Below are 23,720 nucleotides of genomic sequence, written 5' to 3'. Positions count from 1 at the left end.
AGAGAGTACCCACAGTTTATTTATTTCTTTATATAAACTACTTTATTTGCTGTAAAAGAAAGCATTGGTATAAAACAGCCTTTCAAATTTGGCGGTCGTTTGCTTGCTGTGTCAGCAATATGTGTGAAAGAAAAGGCATGCTCCGTAACCTGCATTTCAAAGGTCACAGTGCTACTGCTCCAGGCTTCTGAAAACCACGGTTGGAGCCAGCATCATGGTTGGTCTGAAGATTTGGTCTGTCTTGCTGGTTATATTCTACCATTTCTGTCAAAGCTGTATCCCATGTGGAATTTCAACACATGTTGAAATAGGTAAGACATGTTCAAAATGGATTTTGTGTTTTGAATTTCTTGTGAAGAAAAGTAAATTTAGATTTGACTTGAAAGCAAAGGGAGAAAATAATGTTAAAGTAACAGGCAGACTACATAATTAAAAAAAAAATGTGAATAACAGATAGGATAAATGAATAGTTTGATTTTGGAGTTTGAAATTTTAGTGTTTTTGTAAGTAAAAAGCTTGAATTAACTTGGGTTGGTTGTTTTTCCGTCTCCTAAGACACAGTCATTATGTAACTGGAATGTTTTTGTCTGTGAGTCGTACGCAGACAGAGTTTGGTTTGGAGAAAGAAAAGGAATGCTTCAGGCAATTCTTGGGATTGTTATATTTAAACTAAAAGAATAACACAAGTCCTTTGCACTAACTGTTTTCAAATCACTCTGTATTAATTATGCCATACCTGCACAAGTAGATAAAATTCTGTAATGTATTTCTATCTGTAACTACATCATAAAAATTTTGTTGTGTGTCTCTTTCTGGTAGGCTGCTCTCTGTAGCCAGAACAGCCTAGATTTTTAGAGAATGAAGGAGAGAACTGAATGAACATCAAAATGGAGAAATATTTGTTTTTCTGTTTGCCTGTGCTATTTTTAAAATCTGGTTTCCTTCACAGTTATTTCAAGCACAAACACAAGCAGTGTAAGGTTACTCTGAAACAGCTACTCATAATAGTTGACAGTTTTAATTGTTTGTTCTTCTGGTTTTGGTTCTAAATCCATTGCTCAAGCAGATGGTAAAATGTAGGATGTTGCCTTTGTTCAGGTTGTTTTCTCAGACTTTAAGTACTGAATACATGCAAATTTGAACAATTTAAAGACTGGGATTATTCATGGTGTTTGAGACTGGAGTGTGTTCCCTTACTGAGTGTTATACCCTTGGTTAGCATCCTGGAACAATTTGCTTTTCCTAACAATGTGTCAAGAAACCCATAATAATCTGTAGGAGAAGTCACACTGCCTGAGGTTAGGCAAGAGCACACAACTCTGCAAGCTGAGGGCTCTAATTACTGACTATGAGCTCCTGAGGACTTGAAATAACAGATTTGCCAGAATAGAGTGTGTTTGAAAAAAAAAATTCTGCAAAGAGAAACAAGCTTACAGATCTGTCCCAAAGCAGTAATTTTTTTTTTCTTCTTCTAATCAAGGGACCAGGTTGCAGAAAACTTGTGTCTTCATAACATGAAGAGCTTGGTTGCCTGTGTGTGTACACTCAACTATTGGGTCATAGTTTACAAGAAGTTTTGTCCATTTGTCAGAAAATTACATTAAACTGATAAGCCCTGATGCTGCTAAAATGGGTGCTCTTATTGTTGTTCACATAAAAGTCTATGATGAGAAGATGAAAATATTTCCAAAATGAAAACACTGAGTATTCCAGCAAAACAAAAACAAGCAAACAAAAACAAACTACCAAAAAAACCCCACAAAAATAACCCCACCAAAAACCTAAAAAAAAACCCCACCAAAAAACAAACAAACAAAAACAAAACCCCACACCCCAAATGACAAACCATAGAAAGGAATTCTTCTCACTCAAAGCCAGCACCAAAGAAATCCTTGTCAGAATTTTGAAAGTACTTTTAAAATGGTGAAAAGCTCTAACTCTGCCTGTTCAGAATGTTGATCGAGTTCAGTGTGCTTGGCAGAGCTGTGCTGCGTCCTACTTGCATGGCCGTTCCTGGAGGCAGGTCACAGTGAGGAAGCTCTTCACCCCAGGGGCTCCTGTCAGACTTGTGAGGCTCTGTGGGACTGTGGGGATCTGGCATAAAATTCTGTGTAAAGATGGAGTTGTAGAAGCTGGGCCCACTGGAGTAGTGAGAAAAGTGTGGGGGAGGTGTGAGGCAGAAAATGCAAACTGCCAAACTGAGGCTCTCCCACACTGGAATCAGATATGTGTGTAGAAATATCTGAGCCTTAAATTTTAGGTTATCATTTTGTTGTTGTTGTTTCTCTTCTGATACAAGGCTGGTCTTTAAGTTACCTTAACTTACTTGTATAAGGATGATTTAGATTATTGGGTAAAATTCAAAGTGAAAAATCATTCAACCACTCCAGTTTTGTCTAGATATTATTCCAGAATAGTAATGGATTGTTTTGGATTTGGTGGGGGAAGTTGTTGTTTTTTGGTTTTGTTGTTTGGTTTTTGGGGGCTTTTTGTGATGTGATTTATTTGGTAAGGAACAAATTAACTTCAATCCTTGTAAATAGCTTTAGAGGAAATGCTGGGTATTTTTAAAATAGTGTTGATAGATTATTCCTGGGATCTAATATTAATTAGGAGACCTCATTAAAGAAAAGGGTATCAGTTTGTTTTGTTCACTTGTTGTGCCAGCTAAATAAAGATTTTGACAGTAAGAATATCTGCCAATTCAGTGAATAAATAGTGTTATTTACCTTACTGACTTTGGATTTTTGTTACTTTTCATGCATGTTAAAAATTAATCAAACTGTTAAACACTCACATTGATTCCCAATATACCTTTTTCACTGTTAAGGGCAACAATGAAACTTGAATACAGTACAGCTAGAACTTTATGGTCCATGCTTTACATGTGCTGGGTGTGGTCATGTCAATTCACTGTTGTAGCTCATTTCTGGACACAGGGAGATCATTTCCCTGTGATTTCAGCTTGGTTGGTTAGATTGGGAGCTAGGGATTAGAGAGAGCCTGAAGCTATGCTACAGAAAGAGCACTTCCTTCTTAACTCCCTAGGTGAGAAAACACACCCTCTTACAGGTGCACGGTTCTGTGAGAAATACTGCTTTGTGCGCGTGGAACTTGGCTTAGGTATGAAAATGTGATGTCTTCTGGTTCTGCTAGTGCTTCTAACAAAACGTGGGCCTGGACACAATACCTATAAATCAACACTTCAATATATTGTTTTTCAGCACATAGAGCTCTGGAATTTTTCATTAAGCATGAAGGGAGTGTTAATTATAGACAGGTAGGAAGCATATTATTGCTCAATTTTGTTCACCTTTCTTCTGAATGTTTTTCTTTCTGTCTTCTTGCCTTTCTTTATTATTCTCAGTAATGTGTATGTCAATGTTGTGCCCAGATTGTATTTTTACCTTTTTTTATTCAATAGAATTTGACTCTTTCTGAATATTATTACAGAAATATAGAAAATATACCTATGTGGGTATATATACATTTTGTGTGGTTTCTTGCATGTTTTCCTATCTTCTTTAGTCATATTCTATGTGAGCAGTTGTATTAGAAGAATGAGTAGAGGACTTTGGGAAAGCAGATTTAATAAACCTAAGGACAGCAAAATAAAAGCAAAGTTTTATGCCCCACATGGCGTATTTTACCAAGATAATAGTTGTATTTTGCTGGCTATTTAGAATGTGTCTTTGATGGTGGCTGTAAATATGGTTTTGTGCTGTGCAATAGCATTCTGATTCTTTCCCCCCCATCCTTTCCACAGTTATTACTAAGTCACCAAGATGCTTTTCAGGCTGGGAGCATTTATCCTGATGCCTTTTATCCTCCAATCTGCAAACGTGGTAAGAAAAACTTTATAAGTTTTTATAATGTTATAACAACCACATTTTTATGTGGAAATCCTACAGAATTAGTGGGTTTCAAAAGGTTACATTGTAAGAAATGAAGTGTGTCCAAAAATGTTTTCCTGTAAAAACTATTCACTATTTTTGTTAGAGCCTTTTTGTAGTACTTTATAATGAAATAACACATTTGAAAATGTGTTAGAAAGTAACTCTTGGGTAAATTTAACTATTTAATGTGTAGGGCAATCTGATAGAAGGATGCTGTTTGACTAAATGAGGTCAGATTATTGAGTACAGAGAGGACAAAATGATCTTTTTTTTTATAAATCTTAGGGAAGGCCTGAAGCTATTTCTGTATTAAAAATTATTAGTTTCTATCAGATCAAAGAGAGGATAAGAGAATCCAAAAATCCCACAGCAGCAAAATAGTGTAGGACTTGCTGAGGGTGGGTGGGCGATTATGTCTTGGTTTGAAAAGGCAGGTGTCTACTAAGGAAGGCAGGAACTTCCCTTTTAATGGAAAAATATAACCCCCACCCCTTCCAAAGTATTACAATCTTGAAATCAAGGGGATCTCAGGCAAAGATATGGGAATAGGAATAACAGTTCTTTACTAGGGAAATTGAAATAAAAATTCAGTAGTAAAAAAAAAAAAAAAAAAAAAAAAAAAAAAACCCACTGATAGAGTCAGAATACAGCCTGACACCCTGTTAGTCACAGTGTTGGTAGCAGTCTGATTTAATGGTGGCTGCAGTCCTCCTGCAGTGACAGATGTGGTTCTGTTGAAGCAGTGATCCTGTAGGAGGATGTAGTTTTCCTCTGAAGGTCCAGTGGTGCTGTAGATGGGTCCAGTCTTCCTCTGGGAATCCAGTGGAGGAAGGCTGACTGTGGTGTTCCAAGTCTCAGATTATATCCAGGTAGGAATGCTTGGCTCCTCCCCCTGGGTGGAGCAGCTCACAGTGGGATGATGTAATTTTATTAGTCATGCAGTGAGACTCAATGGCCCATTAACAAAAGATATCCCCCTGGAGGGAGGATGGGTCATGGAAGAGATAAAGAACACTGCCACACCTGGTTTTGACAGCTGGTAATAGAATACATACTTTTGGTTACATCTTGCATTGCAACCTAAAACAAAGAGTTAATAACATCCCAGATTAAAGCCTTTTTTTTTTTTTTTCCAGAGTGCAATCTTTTGCCTTTTACTCTTCTTGTTGGAAATCAATGACAGTCTTAAATTTGCTGCTTGCAGATCAAAAGACTGCACTACAGAATTAGAACCCTTTTGCAATAGCTGTAAAAAGTATGTCTTGACTTGCAAGTAGTTGGTTCCCTGATTTTTCAGCTCTGAAAGGTCAGCTCTTGATCATAATCAGCTTTTCCAGCAACATTAGAGCTATAAAACATCCAGCTAGGCCTTGCTGTAGGATATTTGTTACTGAAAGGGTAAATCTGGATAGTGAGCAGTTAGCAAATGGATAAAGAGCCTGCCTGTCCTCCAGCTACAAGCTGTTAGGGGGTTTAGGCAGGTACCAGAGACAGGGCAGTGATAAGTACTTTCTGTGAGGGTATCTGGCCTTACTGGCTTCAATATTGTTGAGATATCAGCGGTGTTGATATCTCAACAATATTTGTATAGATATTTGTTGATATATCTTGATTATATATATTTTGATATATCTAGATAATATATAGATATATTTGTTGTATAGAAATATGTTGATATTTGTATAGAGCATGATTTGGAGTAACATTGAAGTGGAAGGTTAAAGTATTGGAAGTAGCTTATTTTAGTGGGCCATGCAAATTCCATTAAATTTGTGGTGTACTTAGAATATTTGGTTTAGAGCCAAATTGTCACTGTAGGACATGCAATGACTCACACAGACACGGCTCCAGTAGAACAGGGAAAAAACTGGTTTTATTCTTACAACTTCAGTATTTATAGATTCTTGGCAATGACCAGGGATTGGATAGTTAGGTTACCACCTTTCCAATCACACTGGTTGTGCGAGATGTCCATCAAAAGACATGTATCAGAAAGAATGTATACATATCTATGTCTGAAAGTCACTGTCCTGGGAAATTTTTTAGAAACTATGTCAACAAGATCAAAAAACTGAGTTTTCAGGGTGACACCAAATCACACAGTTGCTGCCAAAGTTATAATTTTTCATGGACAGAGGTTGTTGATGCTGCCTGTTGGTTATGCCAGCTACAGGCTGCTTGGTTTCCTGATGTGCTCGGTTCACTTCCAGATGACCTCCCTGTTATGGAGTTTAATACTGGTTTTGTCTTCTGTCACTCATTGGGTCACTGGTCTTGGTTTTCTGCCTGGCTCTGGCAACTTCTTGTGCCAAATTTCAGTCTTGCTTTCCTTGTTTTCATGACTGATGTTCTCCTGGGATTTTTTTCAGTTCCTACTTCACCTTGGTTATGTCTGTCTTTCTGTCTGTCTATCTATCTATCTATCTATCTATCTATCTATCTATCTATCTATCTATCTATCTATTTTGTCTTTCCCTTCTAACCGTTTTGACCTGTCTTATACCAGGTCAAAGCTTTTCTATCTGCAGTATCCAATCTTAATTCCTTCATGAATGAACTAACGTTGGAGTCCATCTTGCCTTGTTAGACTTGGACCACTTGTCAGCAGTCTCCTTAGTCAGTATGGAAGAAATAGGTACCTCTTCAGACCTGAGCTGTTTTAACTGAGCGTGACAAGATCAAGAACAAAGATATCCAGACTGCCTCTTTGGGCAGGGGACAAGTTTAGATGTGGAAGGCTATTCTGACTTTGGCCAAGCAAGTACCATCCTTCTTTTATCTAGTTTAGCTGCACTGTAAAATGTCAAGAAAGGCCAAGATGACTGAATAACTCCCAAGGTCTGCTCTCTCAATGTTTAATCTGCCCTAACATTGTGGAGTTTCACATTGTTGTGTCAACCAACATGCAGTCTTCCTCCAAGAGTACTGATGGTCTGAATAATCTCCTGCCTACCTTCCTCCCCCTTAGAGAATTTAACATTGCGTGCTGCTTGATTCTCTTTATGTCAACATCCCTTTGCACTTAGCTCTTTGTAGGTACACAGAAGCTTTTAAGGTCACAGTTAGATCCTACACAATCTTTTCTGCCTAAATTCAGGTAGTAATTGGTTCTTCAAATGAAACCTGATTTTTCCTGCTTTCCTGCCTTTTTTTCTCTCCTCCTATACTGACTGTGTCTTGACTAGTTTGCCTTTCTGTTGAAAATGATTGTGATGATAATGATGACATAGCACTCCTCTGCCCAGTGGAAACTGGGCATGACATTTTGAGTTGGCTGCCATTTCCTACAGCTTTTCTGACATAAAAGTGGATGCATTAATTTAGTCAACAGGTTGTCTGTCAGCTCTCTTTATCCCCTCTGCTTGGGAGGCAGCTTTTCATTGTATTGTACCTAGTCACAGGCACAGAGAAAAGGAGCAGGCACAAAATTTTCAGATGCTTCAAACCAAAATCATAGAAGGTAAATCTAGTATCTATTTTGATAGTATAAATCAAATAAGTCTCTTTTGGCTCTTTTCATCAGCTGGAGTGAAAAATGTATCATCTCTCAGACATGAAATTGGACAAAATCTGTGGGGTTTTTAATGGACAAAACCCTTTATTTTTCTTTTTCTGTTTCATTTTTCCCCAAAGAACAAATCAAATATTGATATATATTTTATTGCAATAGGAATGTTCCATGATGTGTCTGAAGACACCCACTGGTCACCATTTCTCAAAGCAAGTATTGACTACATAAGAAGGAATTATCCTCAGCCTTGGGAAGAGGTAAGAAAATTGTTTAACTTTTGCTTGATTTACTTTATTTTCAACTGTTTTCTTCACTTTCACTTGTTGTCATTTCATCCTTTGTGAGGTGTAGAGAAAACCCAACATTTTTATATTACAGTCTCTGCTTACATAGGAACACTTGAAATCCTGTTTTAATCTTTACCATACAAAAAATTTACAGTTTCCATATAAAGTCTGTCAGTTATCTCCACTGTGGTCTGGTGCTTATGACACATTTCACAGGTCCAAACTTTTAAATATGATTGGTGGTCTTGCTTTCCTGTGAGATCTGGTTGAAGGCTTGCCATTTGAAAACCAGATACCTTTTAGACTTCTCACTTGTCCTTAGTCCACTTGACTCAAGTCCTCACTTGAATTTAGTTCAGATTTGCTCTTGTTAATGGTCTGTGAGCTATGTAGGAGGAAAGGAAAAACAATTTGTCAAAAGTGGGCATGCAGAGGAATGTATTTCTCTCCTCTGTCTGCCTACACAACAACCGTGGTGGAAGAGGGAGTTCAATCCTTGGAAGTGTTTATCCTTGGTCCAGAAAAACAGTTTAGTACACGTTAAACTTGAAGTATGCAAATTACCCTCACATCAACCCTGTAATTCTATGGCTCTGGACTGTATAAACTGCTTAAATCTTCTCAAGTTACAAAAGTTGACCACAGCATCAAGCAGTGAGTGGTCAGCACTTTGTCCTGGTAAACTCTTGGACTGTAAGAGCTTCTCACCTTTATCCTTGTATAATGCACATACAGAAAAGGTTAACATTTTCTTAAAGATAGGAGTAAAATGACAGACAAATGGATTGTTGTTGTGTAGGCTACAGAGAAGCTGGTGGCTTTCCTGTTTGGAATTGCTTCACATATGGTGGCAGATATTAGCTGGCATAGCCTGGGCATCGACCAAGGATTTCTAAAGGCCATGGGAGAAGTAAGCCTGTATTATTTTACTTATTGATACAACTGGATTTATTGGAATGGATAGCTTTGCTTTGGACTGTGGTGGTGGGGAGGAAAGAGAAAAGCTGGAGCCTGTTTCAGGAAGATTTTTGGAGAGACACAATGTCACAAACTTTGTAAGAGTGAAGCTTGTCATGTTTGGGACCTGTGAAAATTAGTGTTGCTTGGAGTTTGTTTCTGCTCATATTAAAAGAAGCAGGCAGTTCTCTTGTTTTTCTCTTTCTCCAGATTGATTTTCATGGTTCTTACTCAGAAGCTCACGGTGTTGGAGATTTTGGTAATGTTTCTGTTTGCCAATCATAGATCCTTGTATTGGAATAACTAGTCCTCTTCAAAACCACGGTGGTTGATTCTGCCTCTTGTCCTGTGCAATGCAGGAGTTAAGAATTGAATATGGACACTGTATTCTTGCCCTCCCCCATGGCTTGCAAAGCCCTGCTGTACCTGTCCTCAGCTTTCAGGAGATGCGATAAGGCATATGAACACTTGGATTAAAGCCAAAAGGCAGACCAGAGGATGCTAAGATTTGGATGGTGTCACTACTGTGATTTTAAATTGTACATTATTCTCTGTAGGTTTAAAATGTGCAACATACTTTCAGGTGAACCATTTGTGTGTTCTAAATATATACCTGGAAGATCTGCCATATAAATCCATATAGAAGAGCCATACATAGTTTCATGTACACTGATACCCATGACACATATTTAACAGGTTTTGTTTGTTGGGCTTTGTGGGTTTTTTTTCATTCTTTCATCCTCAGGAGGAGATGTAGTGAGTCAGTTTGAGCTGGACTTCAGTTACCTGGCATCAAGTTGGTAAGATAATGAGGTTGCCTTCTTTAATATTTAATGTTTATTTTTGTATAATAATATATAATAAAATGGCATATTATATCATATTATGTATTAATCTGTTTAACCAGAATGCTGTCCTTTATTTTTCTTTCAAAATAAATCCTTGCAACTATTTTAAATGTTATGAGTTTGGTATTCCTTATATACATATTTACTGTTCCCTGACATGAAAAACTGGAAGGACAGAAGAGAGTTTATGTATAGGAACACATCAAAAAAGATTAAATTATTTATGTCTCAAGTTATAAGTAGTTATATATAAAATAACTACTGAAAACCTTTTTCTGGAATGTCCTAGCAGCTAGGTAAATAACTCAGTTAAGTGACAATCTCAATGAGATTTATTTAAAGTTTTGGAAGTTGAGGATGTTGAATTCAGACAGTTTTAAATGCATAAAAATGAGCAGATTATTTAAATATCCACTTTTTTTTTTTTTTTCCACTCACAAGTGCATGTGCAATTCTGGTATTTGTAAATCTTCATGACCTTATGTAGTCTTTTGAAATTTGTAATATTTTATAGGCTGTTGTTATTACAAGAACTGCAATATTTTATTGGGTGATATGGAACATCTGTTGTTGTAATACATTCTTTTTGATTTTAGGTATGTACCTGTCAAAGACCTAGCAGCTATCTATAAGGAATTTTATGGAAAAGAGATCATAACTGAAAGCACAATTGCTGAATGCAGTCATCTGCTGTTTTTTGAACTGTAAGTTGAATATCTCTGCCTGAGCTTTTGTAAGTAGGAGAAATATAATTATATTTGAAACACTGCATTGATGTCAGCAATGAAGACTCCCTCCTAGACTCCAAAATCACAGAACACCTGAATTTTTTTAATGACTAGGATTCAAATTTGGTCTGCTTAATGACTGTTAAATTAATTATTACACTACAGATGGTGAATCTTGGCTATTTAATGAATTTATACATTTAACGTATTTATGCCTATTTATTTGAGAACAACTGTGTCTTCAAGTACCATTGCACTGTGGTGAGTTAGAGGTATAATTATCATGCACCAAAGGAGTCTCTAGTTACATGCCTTATCTACACTTTATGTAGATCCTTTCAAGTCCAAGAATAATTCAAAAGAGACTTTGTATATCTGGCAGTGTCTGCTTTTGAATATCCTGAACAACTTAGCTGTATCCTGTATTTCAAGTAATTACCAATAGTCATACTACATTTACAAAAACTGTGAATCCTTCAAAATTAAGAGCAATAAAGTTTATATAGTTACTTTTTACTTTACAACTTTAAAAATATATTAGCAACCGACGTGGAAATGTAATGACTTGCATACTGTTTACCATACAGGACTTTTTAAAGGAACTATTTAAATAATTAAGTATTAAATTAAGCAAGTTTTAATTCTGTTTTTTTTAATTTATTTTTTTTTTCAGGCATGGAGAAAGGCTTCTTGTTGGCAAGGTTGGTTTTCTGTTTTCTTTATAAAAATGAACATGTAACCTGGAGACAATGTGATCCATCTTACTGCGTATGTTGCCTGTCTCTTAGCTTTTTCCAACATTTGCTAGTAAATCTCCATTTCTGGTGGAAAAGTTCAATGAATATTTCCTTGGAGGAGTGGATGACATGACATTCTGGAGCAACAACATTTTTGAGCTGACAAGCCATATGCTAGAGAACGGAACCAGGTATAGTGTGTCCTGAAATGTGAAATGCAGTAGTAAAATGCTGACACCCTCTTAACTAATCTTAAGGCAGGATCTTTCTTGGAAGAGGTGCTGAGCTTCAGATCTTCACTTGAACAAGGGGATGGATTTCCGTGTCTGTCTTTTACCTGTGTGCAAGGATTACGCAGTCCTTGAGTTTGTATTTTTAATGTGTTCAGGCTCCTTTGCCCTGGCACATCTCTGGCATGCCCAGATGATACTTAGCAGGGAAAATTTGGGGCATTTTTTGAGACATGCATAAGGGTTTGCTTAAATGTTGCATGGCCATGCCCTGAGGTTCTGCCTGGACTGGCAATCTGAGCCTGCACCTTTTGGCTGCTGCCATCAGCCAGCAAAGATGTCCTTTTTTGAGGAGAAGTCAGACATTACCTTCAGACTCTGAAGGCAAATAGAATTAGAAAGAGTAGGAATTTAGTTAAACATTCTGGTGTTTAAGTGCAGACTTCTCACAATTTCATATTTTTATAGAAGTTTAACCTTGTACAACTCTCTTACAACCTTTTTTGTAAATACCTTTAGAAGACCAACAGTGGCAATTAGTCAATCCATTTATATAGAAAATATCACTGTTGCTATTTTGGGAAATTATGTTTGAAATACAGAATGGCATAATCTGTTACATTCTTTGTTCCATAATGGCACTTTCATTAAAAGTGCTTTAGATTCGTATACATGCATGTTTACATACAGTAAGTTTCCTTCAAGAGCTCTGCAAAGACATGTGATATTCATACAGAACCTAATCAAGGTCATCAAATAAAATATCATAGGGGTTTCTAGGGGTGATGATGGTGCTCTGATTTTGATTTTCTTGAGGAAACTGATGACTTGTAACAGAAGAATCAGTAAGGATAAAGTTGTATTTTTAGTTTCGCTTCCATTATGGTAAAATCTTTAAAGGGCATTCTGTGTATTTTTCTTTAGTGACTGCTACCTGCCTGAGAACCCCCTGTTCATAAACTGCACAAAGGAGAACAAGGAGAGGCACATGTAAGTATAGTTCTGATGGTTTAATGCTTCAGTGATGAAAGGAGAGTCTTCTGCTAATGCGGACAGTGAGCTGTTAAAAATCAGAGATACTTTGGGTAATCTTTTTGTATATGAATCTGAGATTCTTTTAGCGTGAATAACTAAGTTTTGCATAAGGGAGCTGTACAGAACCTAAGAGCGGCTTTTACCTCGAGTCATTATTTCAGTTATATTGATTCTTATCACTGCCTTCTTTATTTTAGCAGAAACAAACAATCAAAACATGAACATCACAAGAATACAACTTCTTTGCTTACAGAAACACTTGAGAAGAATATAAACTATACAGAGAGAGGAGTTCAATTCAACATACAGCCTTGGGCAACAGTAAGTTAGAAGTAACAGATGTGTCAGGTAAAATGAATCTCTACATAAAATTAGTTTTGTTTCTGTCTGAAATGCTGTGTGATGGAGCAGGGTCTCTGGATGTTAACAGTAGCTGACTTCATGGACATTTCAGTACCATTGTTAATCTATATTTGTACATCATAAATATTCAATTTTTAAACTTTGCTCATTGGATAGTGAAGTTAGAACACATCCTGTAGTGCCAAAAATAGCAAAATATATATTTACTATTTACATTTTACAGACATATGATAGCTTTTTTTGGTTAAGAACTCCCAGAAAAGCATAACAGTGAATTATTAGTAGCGCTCCCTTTAGAGTACACAGATTTTTGTCTTTCTAAAATGGTGCTTATGATCTGAGTCAGACTCTTCTTAAATCCATGTGCTGATTTCCACTGTTGGTGACCTGATTTTTGAGGTGTCCCAAAATGTTCTAGAGTTTCAATTTGTGTTTTAACCACTGTCATGTCCCTTTATTATTTTTATTTCAGAAATCTCTCCGCTTGATAAACCATGCTTTTAAAACCAATGTCTGGAGAGCACTAGAAGCTACACATCAGAAATCTTCTAAGCACATCTCTAAGCCAGTAGCTTCATATTTTCTGACTTCACCCTATGCTAGGCTTGGATGGTTGGTAATTTTTTTCACCCCCCTTCTTCTTAATTTCTGAAAATTTTGAGTGCCTACCAAGATATTATTGTTGGTCCTTTGGATACTTTTCAAAGGTGACAGTACAAATCAATTAGTGGGACAAATCTGAGGGAAAGGCTTATATTGTATGTCCAGAACAGCAAGTTAACACATAAGATTTTTCCTTCAGATGTTGATTAAGCTCTGAATGGAAGGAACCAACATTAGAACTAACACTGGCTCTAGTTCTGAACAGTAAATGATCATTGCTACCTTTGTTTGGTTGTTGGATGATGTTTGTGCAAAATTAATCATCTGTCATGAGTTGATGACTGATGATGTCTAGCAAGACTTCTTGGAAGTACTCTAAACTAGTAGGGAGTTCAAAGATAGATTAAAAACAGAGAGAGGCATAATCTCTCTCCTTGACAATGATGTTCTACCTTGACCTGCAACAGGGAAGAGTAATAAATTTGCATTGCTGATCATCTAACTTCCCTTATTCTGTCTCAAAATTTGGATTTAATTCTTGGGTTTACTTCATACTGGCAAAATTAACAGTAGTTAGTTCTTCCCATGCTCCCTCTCTAAACTCCAACATGTCACCAAGACCTGTGATCCTTTTGCTTATCTCCTGTTAAGTCCATCAATTAAATCAGATGTTCAATTTAAAATATATTTAATTTTTTTTTTTGTGTGTCCTTTGTCATATGCAAGCAGCCCTTTTTCATGCTCCTTTCTCTGTTTGCTGTCAGGTTGCCTAATGTCAGTAAAAAGCAGTTCCTACAGATCTCAGATACATTGATGGAAGATGATTCTTCTGGTATTACTTAATTCAAGAAAACACAAATAAATATATTATATAAAACATGCTGTATAGATCTTTACAAAACAATATGGGGAAACACAGGTCCTGGTTTATCTGAATTATGTGGGGTTTTTCCACTAATGTGGTAGTCTGGAAACTAATGCTGATTTTGTTGACTCCCTTGCTGTACAGGGCACTCATCTCAGCTGACATAAACCAGGATGGATATGAAGATCTAGTGGCTGGAGCACCAGGGTACAGCACCATGGGCCATATTCAGATAGGAAGGGTGTATGTGGTCTATGGCAACCAGTCAGGTTTGCCACCAGAGGACATGGATCTGGACAGGAAAGCTGACCAAGTACTACAGGGTCATCAAGTAAGGGGTGAAGGCAGATATTTGTCACTTAATTTTTTTTCCTGAAAATTGGTGAATTTTGAATGAGGAGTGGTACCATTAATGTGTATGAGTATTATTCCTGGAACACTCCTCCTGTTGTCATAGGCTGTCATATGCTTTTCAAGAAAAATATCATTATCAAAGTCCCAGAAACAATTGAAGTGATGGTGATCTGTAGGTTCTCTTCCATTACTGTACCAGATAAGTGAGCATTAGACCATAAAGTGCCCTTAAATAAAACTCAGGTTGTATCTCTAAGTCACAGTTTAGCTCATTCATCCCTGCATTTAAGAAAATAGTGCCTGTCCTTTTTAATCTAAAACTATTAATTTGATATGTTTTAATTCCTTTGAGGCTGCATTTCTTCATTAATTGATAACTTCACCCCAAATATTTTTTTTTCTGTAGTAAGAGTATTGAAAAATAATAAAAAAGAGAAAACCCTGATTTGACATGATGGTGGCTGGTTTGTAACCAAGAAGTAGGAGCAAATGACCCTTTTGAGCATTAAATGATCCTCCATAGAAAATACCTTTATTCACAAAGGAGATAATAGGGAGAAATGAGATACACTTCCTTTTAGTTTGTTTCAGTGGTTATAAACTGTGGAGTAATAACTGCTGTCTTCTTACAGAGTATTTTGGTGGTTCCCAGTCATGCTGTCAACAGGAAAGACCATAAACTTAACATCAATGGTGCACTGGAGTCAGAAGAGGAAATAGCAAAGGAAGATAGAGGAAATAGCAATGCAGCACCATATTATATTCAGTTGTCCTTCATTTTAACACAGTTAACTTTCAATTAGTGTGTTGTCATGGGAGTTATTAGTTAGAAGAAAATTGTTTGGATAGACTTTTGTCATCTGTTTCCAGTCTTCACTGCACAAATGTACATTTGGTTTTCATGGTTTTCACTTGAAAACATGAGAGAAATCCTTTTTCTTTTAGCCTTCAGGAAGATTTGGTTCTGCCTTGGCAGTCCTGGACTTCAATGAGGATGGAGTGCCAGATCTGGCAATTGGAGCACCTTCTGTGGGATCTCAGTTTCTTACTTACAAAGTAAGCTACAAACATGGGTTTGTTGGGTTTTTTTAACTCTCCAAACTGAATGTTTTTATTGATACATATTTTTTTTAAACATTGAAATGAAAAAGAGCATTTCTGTTGTTGTTCAAGGTGACACTGTAATTTAAACAGAAGTTTATGACCTTTGTGGGTACTTTGACTAGAGCAATGACAGCTACCTGTTTTTCTCTTTCAGTGGCCTTTTTTCACATTAGAAATCCAAAACAGATTGCAACTTTGCAGCATTGATATGCTGAAAATGTGAGGGGCCATTCATGAAATACAAATGTACTCTTTTTGTTTAGGAACAGAGAGTCTGGAATGGACCTTATGAGTCAGTGAGTTTTGTCATATGCTGTCACAAGGCCAACAAATTATATTTAAAATGTGATATGAACACAGACACACTTGCTAAAATAATCAAGTTACAGAGGCTTAATGACTTACAGCTTACCTGATAAGCCTGTATAATGGTCCCTGAGTGTTTTTAGGCCATGCAAACTGAGAGGTAAAATGTTTTGATTTAAACAATATCCATTAAGCTTAAAACTCCAGAATTTTAGATACTAATTTAGCTGTTTAAATAAGAATTTAAGTTGCTTTTATTTAGACTCAGCACTTGGAAAATTGTGTACATCTGTTGTATGTGCCTGGCACTGTTTGCCATCACATTAAATAATAATTATCAAAATTTGAGCCGTTTGAACATGTGTATTATGAGTATTAATGTACACTATACTGCCCTTGTTCCTTACACACAGCATGATGAAAATGTACTTCTCTACTTTGTTGCTTGGTTACAGCAGTAACCATTACCCATAGATATTCTTAGGTTTGGGGTGGGAGAGTAAGTGTTGTGGGAAGGCTCTGAGAGGGAAAATGAGGTTGTATGAATAGCCCTTGCAGAAGTGTTCCACTCCTTGTGATTTGCCTTAGATTTAATACTTAGTACTGACATGCAGGTGCTCTCATGCCTTATTTTCTTTTTCTGCTGTTTAGGGTGCTGTGTATGTCTACTTTGGAACTGCGGGAAGAGGCTTGGCACCTCAGCCAAACATTACCATAACTTGTCAGGTATATTAATAATGTAATGTACTGTTTATACTATTCTGTTAGCCAGGCTAACACAGGGCTACACAGGCAGGAGGTGAGAAAAAGGGGAAAAGACCTTATGGGCTTAAAAAAGAATGTTAAATTTCAACTTATTATTGCAAGGAAATCTAGACTGATGGATGGATGGAGCGAGCAGGTGCTTGCTTTAATTGATTGTATTTGGGAAAGACATTTATACCTCAGTGCAGTAAGGCAGCAGGATGAATAGAAAGGTGCATAGCCCCCAAACCAAAAAAAGCCACAAAAAAACCCCATCCCAAACCAAACAAAAAACAAAAGAAAACAAAATTGAAGCCAGGGAGTGGGAGGGTAATTCAGTCAGAAGCAAAGTTAGCTCTTTAGAGTTAAGTTGCTCTATTTTGCTACAGAATTGAAGGTTTCAGTCCTATTTCAGGCTTAAACTAACTGTTTATTGCAGTATTCCTACTGTAATCTTGGTTGGTCCCTCCTGGCAGCTGATGTTGATGGGAATGGAAATGCTGATCTGGTTGTGGGCTCTCCATATGCACCCGGTGGTGGAAAGCAGAGAGGATTTGTGGTTGCATTTTACTCTCATTTCAACAGAAGTGACCAAGGTAATATTTGTTGAGTAAATTAACCCTCCTATAGTTGATGTGACTGGTTATTTGTTCCTAATTAATCACGGCATAATTCAGGTCTGACATGCTCTCAGAGGGTGTCTCTCCTACTCAATAAGCTGTGAAGACAGACCAAATTGTCTTTGTCCAGTTGCATCTTAAAACCTCCAGTGATATAAATTGCACAGCCACACTGGGCAGCTGTTCTGCTGCTTGGCAGTCCTCATAGGGAAAAAAAATCTCTTGTTTCAGTTTACATTCATTGTCTATTGTCCTCCCACCACGCATAGTGACCTTATAGGCACGGAAAGCATGGGAACTAAACTTGCTCCAGTTTGTCAACATCCTTTCTGTTAGGGAACAACTTATTGTAGGTGTGATCTAGGGAACAATCACTTCTCTCAATTTCTGCCATGCTCCTGCTTACATAGTCTGAGGCACTGTTGGCTGTCTGCTGTCAGAGCCTCACTCTCAGCTCTAGATTCTCACTAGGATCTCCAGGGCCTTTTCTATTTGGCAGCTCCTCAGCCAGTCTGTCCCCAGCTGTATCAGTGCAAGAACATCTCCTTTCCCAGCATCAGGCTTTGCATTCATCCTTACTGAATTTTGTGAGGTTCCTGTCAGCCTGTTACTCCAGCCTGCCTGGGTGCCTCTGAATGGGACCACCCCCCTGAAATCTCCTGTTATCCACCAGATTCACAAAAGGATGTCTTATTGCCTTGGCTAAATAATGTATAATAAAGTGTCCAACAGGATGAGTCAAAAAATTGATCCCTAAGACACTCCACTAGTTGGGAGAAACAGAGAAACACTGGTTCTCTACTCTTGTCAGAGGGATCATCTCAACCAGGTTTTTCCCATCTGGTTTTCTGTCCATCCAGACTGCAATGTTCCAGCTTGGATGCAAGAACAATGTAGGAAACTGTGTTGGAAACCTTGCTAAAGTAACGGATTCAACTATCTATAGTGAGTCTAGGATAGGCTCTTGGAAAATTGCAAATGAACCTCAACAAATGAATCTTTACCATTCTGTTCATTCTTTCATGTGGCTAAAGAGGAATGCTACAAGTGAATACAGATAATGAGTACACATGATGAGGTTTCTAGTGAATGAGGGAGGAAATGTCATATATTGAACTAAATAATAAAGCTCGGGCAGCTTTGTCAAAATCATGTAATTGTGATTTGCAACAATGCTTAATTGTTGCAGCTTATTGCAATTCATGTGAAATTAGAAACCACAAGAACATCAGTTTCACAGCACTGCTGACATTTTTGTAAAACCAAAGCACAGAATGAGTTATTTAAACTATAGCCAGAATCATCTGAAGCTCTCCCACCCAGCACCTGTGAAGAAATATAAGTTCTGGTAAACAGTAAGTAGTTTAGGACAGGCTCAAGTAGTAGCTTTCATGTACTTCATGTAGGCTATTGGAAGGATTGAGAAACAGGCTGTGTCAAATGGAAGCTTTCACCAGCCAGTAGAGCTGCAGGGTGCGCGAGCAAAGTCAACAACTACTGATGCCATGTCATGGACAGTGTAACTTTGCACAGAGAAACTTGTTATCATAGGATGAATCAGTGGAGGATTACAAACGGGTTTTTCAATGTCAGGGCACACCAAGATTTAACCCTTTTTTTTTTTCCTCTGGTGTCTCAGGACTTCTGTCAGTACAGGATGCCAACTGGATGGTAGAGGGGGAAGAAAACTATGCTTGGTTTGGATTTTCTCTTGCCAGCTGCCAGCTGGAGGATGTGAAATTACTGCTGATTGGTAGCCCTACATGGAAGACTTGTTCTAGGTGTGTTGCATGTGACAGCTTGCAGTCTTCTCCACTCTGCTCTACTTCTGCAAGGTTTAAGATTTGTAATAGATTAGACTTCCAGCTTTTTAGAAAGTTTCCTTTTTGTTCTGCTAAGAATACTTTTATTAAATTAATATTTTTATGTCTTCACCCTTCCTTATGAAGACAGGGGATTTTAGACCCTCTCTAGGGCAGGCCTTTCTTATTTAAAGATACCTAAGAATTTCTTAAGTTTCCTTGGGTAGGCAGAGGGGTCACAAAAATGCTGATGGGTAAGTATGCCTTAAATAACTGTATGAATAGCTCTTACTTTGAGATTGCATTTTTAAAAGCAAATTAAACATGAAGATGTATTGGATGGTAAAAAAATTGGATAAACAGACCACATCTGTGCTAAGTATTATGCAATTAGTTAGAACAAGTATGGGAATTACTAAAGTAGATTTCTAGAATTTGTCAGGCACTATTATTCCAAAGTAAAAGAGGAGAGTGTGTACAATAATATGTTGTTACATACAAATTTATTTTGCATTGTAATTCAAGCTGCAATCCCCTCTTGCTGGATGTCAGACAGAGTGTTGGGAAGGTGTATGGGTATAACCCACCAAGTACAGAACGCTGGTTTGAGATAACTGGAGACAAGGTAGGGCTGCTTCTTTAGTATGGGACCTTGTGAATAATTTGAAGTAAAAGTGACATTCTGTAGAAATTACATAGGTGTTTTAAAAATCTAACAGGACATGGGCAGAATGGGTTTTTCTCTGGCCAGTGGTGTGCTCTCTGTGGACGGGAACACAAGAAAAGTTTTGGTGGTGGGTGCACCTACTGCAGGTATGTCCTGAAAAATTGAGACCATTTCTGCTTTAGAATGTTTGTTTCTACGTGACTTGAGGAGAGATACAATGTTTAACGGAAAAGGGACTTTTAAATTGCCATGTAATTAAAAAAAAAAAAAAAATAGAAATCACTGTAATCACCTGTACATGCCTTATGTGTAGAGTCCTCTCTACTGTGCCTCAGCTTCAATGGGTCTTTTCCTTCCTTAAAATGGGTTTAACAGCATTACTTCTTTACACTGTTTATGTAACAGTGATTTTCTATTACACTGCATATTTCTCAGAGTTGAAACAACACAGTATTTTGTCCTTGCTCTGGCAGTAGGCAGTAAGGAATTGAGGATGCTAAATTGCAGAAGTCCAACTTGAATGCATTTCTCCCCTGTTACTATGACCAAAAGATTTTTTTTTCCTATGTTATTTAGTGTTAATCCCGTATAATTTTAGATATTATTTGATACATTATATTAACTTGTCCCTTTTATGTAATGCCAGTATTACCTATAATTTTAAGTATTAAACCTGAGTTCCTGTGTCTGATGCTCAACATGTGTTTCTTTGGGTTTTTTTTCCAGACAGCCTGTCTAGGATTTTATTTATGTCCTCAGTGCTGCATCAAGCTGGACTGGCTCTGGTATATGACCTGTCAAACAGCACCAAGCCTTCTCTGCTCAGCACATTCAGTGGGGACAGGAGGTTTTCTCGTTTTGGAGGAGATATATACTTAAGTGATCTGGATAGCGATGGGCTAGGTAAAGCTTGATGAATCTTGAAGTGTTCAACTTCTGGCAACAGGAAAATTGGTCACCTATATATTCATAAAAGTGCTAAACACAGTCTGCTTTCTCAATTGAATTGTACCAATATTCCATTGTGCCTTACAGGGAGGCCACTCTGAAATCCCAAGCAACTCAATCAGAAATTGAAACATTTTAGTTGCTATCATTAATAGGAATTGTGGCATCTAGAGGCATGTAAATTGCAGCTCTCCTGTGTTTTGGTATACCATTAATTGACTTCTGCTGTGTTATGTCCTCTTTGTAATATGTCCAGATGAAATGATTGTGGCATCCCCACTGCGAACTAATGGTGTCACTTCAATCCTGTCTGGTGGGGCTGCTGGCCGTGTCTATATCTTCAATGGCAGACAGGCATCGTCAGGGAATGTGACAGGCCACTGCACATCATGGACATCTCCCTGTCCTGAGGCCTGGGTAAGAACAGATGAAAGTGAATTCTGGATGTAAGTTTAGAATGACAATTAATTAATTACATCCAGTACAAACACCAAATGTAGAATCCAGTACAATACCAAGTAGTTCAAGAAAACAAGGTTTTCTCAGGTTTCTGAATCCTGCAATTTGGTTCCTCCTGTTTGTTCTTAAATTACTTTGCTCTTTAGGAGCCAGGGTTATCATACTGGTCTACTCTCTTCCACTGACTTTTTATTTCCTCTTTTTTTTTTTTTTCTTTAGGCACAGTATGTCCTGATTTCTCCTGAGGTAAGTAACCAGAAAACAAACTACTCAGTTGAAAGAACTATAGAGTTCTGCGAGAAACTATAAAGTCCTACTTAAAAAACGTAGCAGCATTATAACCAGCAATGTTATTTTACAGGAACTATCAAGATTTGGGAGTTCTGTTACCACTGTGAAATCTGAAAGAAAGGTGAGAAAAATTACTGTGGTTGGTTGTTTCATAACATCCTTCTACCTCACGTGCATATACTAGCTAACACCTCACATGTATCTTACACATTTTCAAGTCTTAAGTTCTTTATATAATTAAGTCACTCTCTGAACTGATAATTAAACCCATTTTATAGATTGATGAGCTATGGGGTTGCCAAAATTTTGACACCTAAATTAAAAAATTTGAATCACTTTAAAGCAGCCTGAATTCTAAACTACCTAGGAGTATGCTGAAAGGTTCCATGGGAAATGCAGCATATGTGCCTCCTGGCTTTACTGTTCATGCCAACCTGTATGCAGAGGATGCTTAGCTGTGGAGGAAACCAAGCACCCAAAACCATCCCTCTCATTTAGTCTTTACAGGCTTGCTGTCCTGGCTATCATCTGCAGTGAACTTAGTCTTCTAAGCACAGAGGTCCAACTCCCACCTGACTGATTTAGATGTGTTTGTGTACCTGTTTCTCTGTGCTTCCCTCAGATGCCCATTTTTTTACCAAACACTAATTACGATTGTATGATGCACTGAGGAGCCTTTGTTTCAGATGGAAGGTTACTTAGTGCTTGTTCATCTGAGTTCCAATATTCTGTTCACTCTAACATCACTTCCATAAGGAGTGGGGTTCTCTGTGTGAGTACATAGAAAGCCTCAGCACCAGGCTGAAGTCTTCAACAAATGGTGTTTGACATCTTGTGTTAAAACATGCAATGGAGAAATAACTGGAAATTCTTCTCAGATAGATTAGGGTGCATAATCTAACACCTGAAACATAGGCACTGCTAAGTGCAAGTGAGGCCATTCTCCAAGCAATTGTGTACTGTTGCTATAGCACCATCTAGTCCATACTCCTGCTTCATCCCTATCTTAGCCCTGAGAAGTGGTTTATATGGACAAGAGACTCATTTCATTTTGTTCCAGCTTGCTCCAGCTCCCCAAATGAGACAGTCTGTTTGCCAACTATTTTCCTAACTGCTATTCTGATGAGGGTTGCTGATGATGGCCTGCTCTCTCACTTCCCATCACATTTCTATAGTACACTAATGAGATGGTCAAAATCCACAAGGGAAGCTTAAAGCAGCCATGCACCTGCATTTTGCTAACCTTTGCTCTTTATCCCTGCAGAAAGAAGTTGTAGTGGCAGCAGAGAGAAGTTCTGCAAAAGCTCGACTTGGTGGAAGGCTTTTTGTCTACTCGCTCTAAAAGTTCACAGTAGCCTTAAAGACCAGGGCACACCTGGTCTTCTAGTGAAGAATCGCTGTAGTTCTTGTGCTACTTTCCTGAATCCACACAAACCAACATACTGTGCCAGCAAGCTTTTGCAGAATTCTGTGGTGGGCAGCAGCATTGTTTATCTAGAAAAAGCAATCTGGTCTGAAAACCTTTCATAGGTTGAAATGAGCAGGCAGCTGCATTTTTAGTAGTAGCATTTGGCTGTATAAGGAATGTTCAGAGGCCACCTTCTTTACAGGCCAGATTTGAGTATCTTCTTGACAAAACTGGGAAACTGCAGCACAGGATTTACAATTCCTTACATACTGTGATAAAGATAAGGATTCTGAATTTTGGAAAGTTACTGTCAAAGTAATAAGCATGGAGCAGGGGCAGCTCTAAAACTAACAGAAAGGTGGGTGCTGATCAACAGGACTCTCTCTCCTCTCTCTCAAGTCTTGAGGCCTGCATTGAGGGCGTAGCACAGCTTGGATGTCCCAGGGAAAAAGAACAAGCAAGACTTTAGGAAATGCTTCTACAGTTTCGCTGATTACTCTGACATAATTTCTGCTTTTGTGTAAAATTCCATGACCATGATAACATAGAGTTGTTAATGGCTCTTATTGTTAACAGTATTGTCTTTAACTAATTAACACTAACTTTGTATGATGCAGGTTTAACAGTGTGCATCAATTATCTATTAAACAACTTGAGCAGCAGAATGTGTTGATACTCTTATTTGCCAATGCTAGTCTGTAGACATATATGTGTGTTTTCTCTCTCTTGCCTCCTTCACAAAGGCAAAACATTATTTTTATTTTAAATAAAATTGCACAGAATTCTAAAGGTCATATTCCAAAATTAAAGACCTCAACTTACCTTCCTAGGAATTCTCTCTCAAGGATGTTGTTTTAAACAAATCAAAAAAGGCAAGGTGAACATTAGTTTGATGTACAATGCATTCTGGTATCTACTTTGAGGACTTACCCAAATAGGAAAAGAGTTTAAAAAAGA

The 23,720-nt window shown here is 37.6% G+C and overlaps 1 protein-coding gene across 4 annotated transcripts; it reads left to right on the top strand.

The window, feature by feature from the left end:
• The first annotated feature begins 183 nt into the window (after positions 1-183).
• On the top strand, positions 184-23,428 carry GPLD1 (glycosylphosphatidylinositol specific phospholipase D1). 4 transcript variants are annotated; one of them, XM_014254497.2, is made up of 26 exons: positions 184-311; positions 3,073-3,123; positions 3,225-3,280; positions 3,767-3,845; positions 7,567-7,664; positions 8,494-8,604; positions 8,862-8,910; positions 9,397-9,451; positions 10,096-10,203; positions 10,901-10,928; positions 11,016-11,155; positions 12,119-12,184; positions 12,427-12,550; positions 13,065-13,204; positions 14,205-14,391; positions 15,360-15,470; positions 16,476-16,550; positions 17,008-17,164; positions 18,828-18,969; positions 19,516-19,615; positions 19,710-19,803; positions 20,384-20,560; positions 20,862-21,022; positions 21,284-21,310; positions 21,426-21,476; positions 22,620-23,428. In XM_014254497.2, the coding sequence occupies exons 1-26, from the start codon at positions 215-217 to the stop codon at positions 22,695-22,697; spliced, it is 2,562 nt and encodes an 853-aa protein (XP_014109972.2). In that variant the 5' UTR covers positions 184-214; the 3' UTR covers positions 22,698-23,428. The 4 variants fall into 4 exon arrangements, with proteins under 4 accessions (XP_014109972.2, XP_014109971.2, XP_087920813.1 ...); XM_014254496.2 differs by having other exon boundaries at positions 3,049-3,123; XM_088064687.1 differs by lacking the exon at positions 3,073-3,123 and having other exon boundaries at positions 12,430-12,550.
• Positions 23,429-23,720: the final 292 nt, after the last annotated feature.

The sequence above is a fragment of the Pseudopodoces humilis genome, chromosome 1, assembly GCF_049639895.1.
Source record: "Pseudopodoces humilis isolate 2021_Gansu_Grassland_sample_001 chromosome 1, ASM4963989v1, whole genome shotgun sequence".
Lineage (NCBI taxonomy): Eukaryota > Metazoa > Chordata > Aves > Passeriformes > Paridae > Pseudopodoces > Pseudopodoces humilis.
Note: the sequence above shows the minus strand (reverse complement) of the source record. Positions and strands in the feature narration are given on the sequence as shown.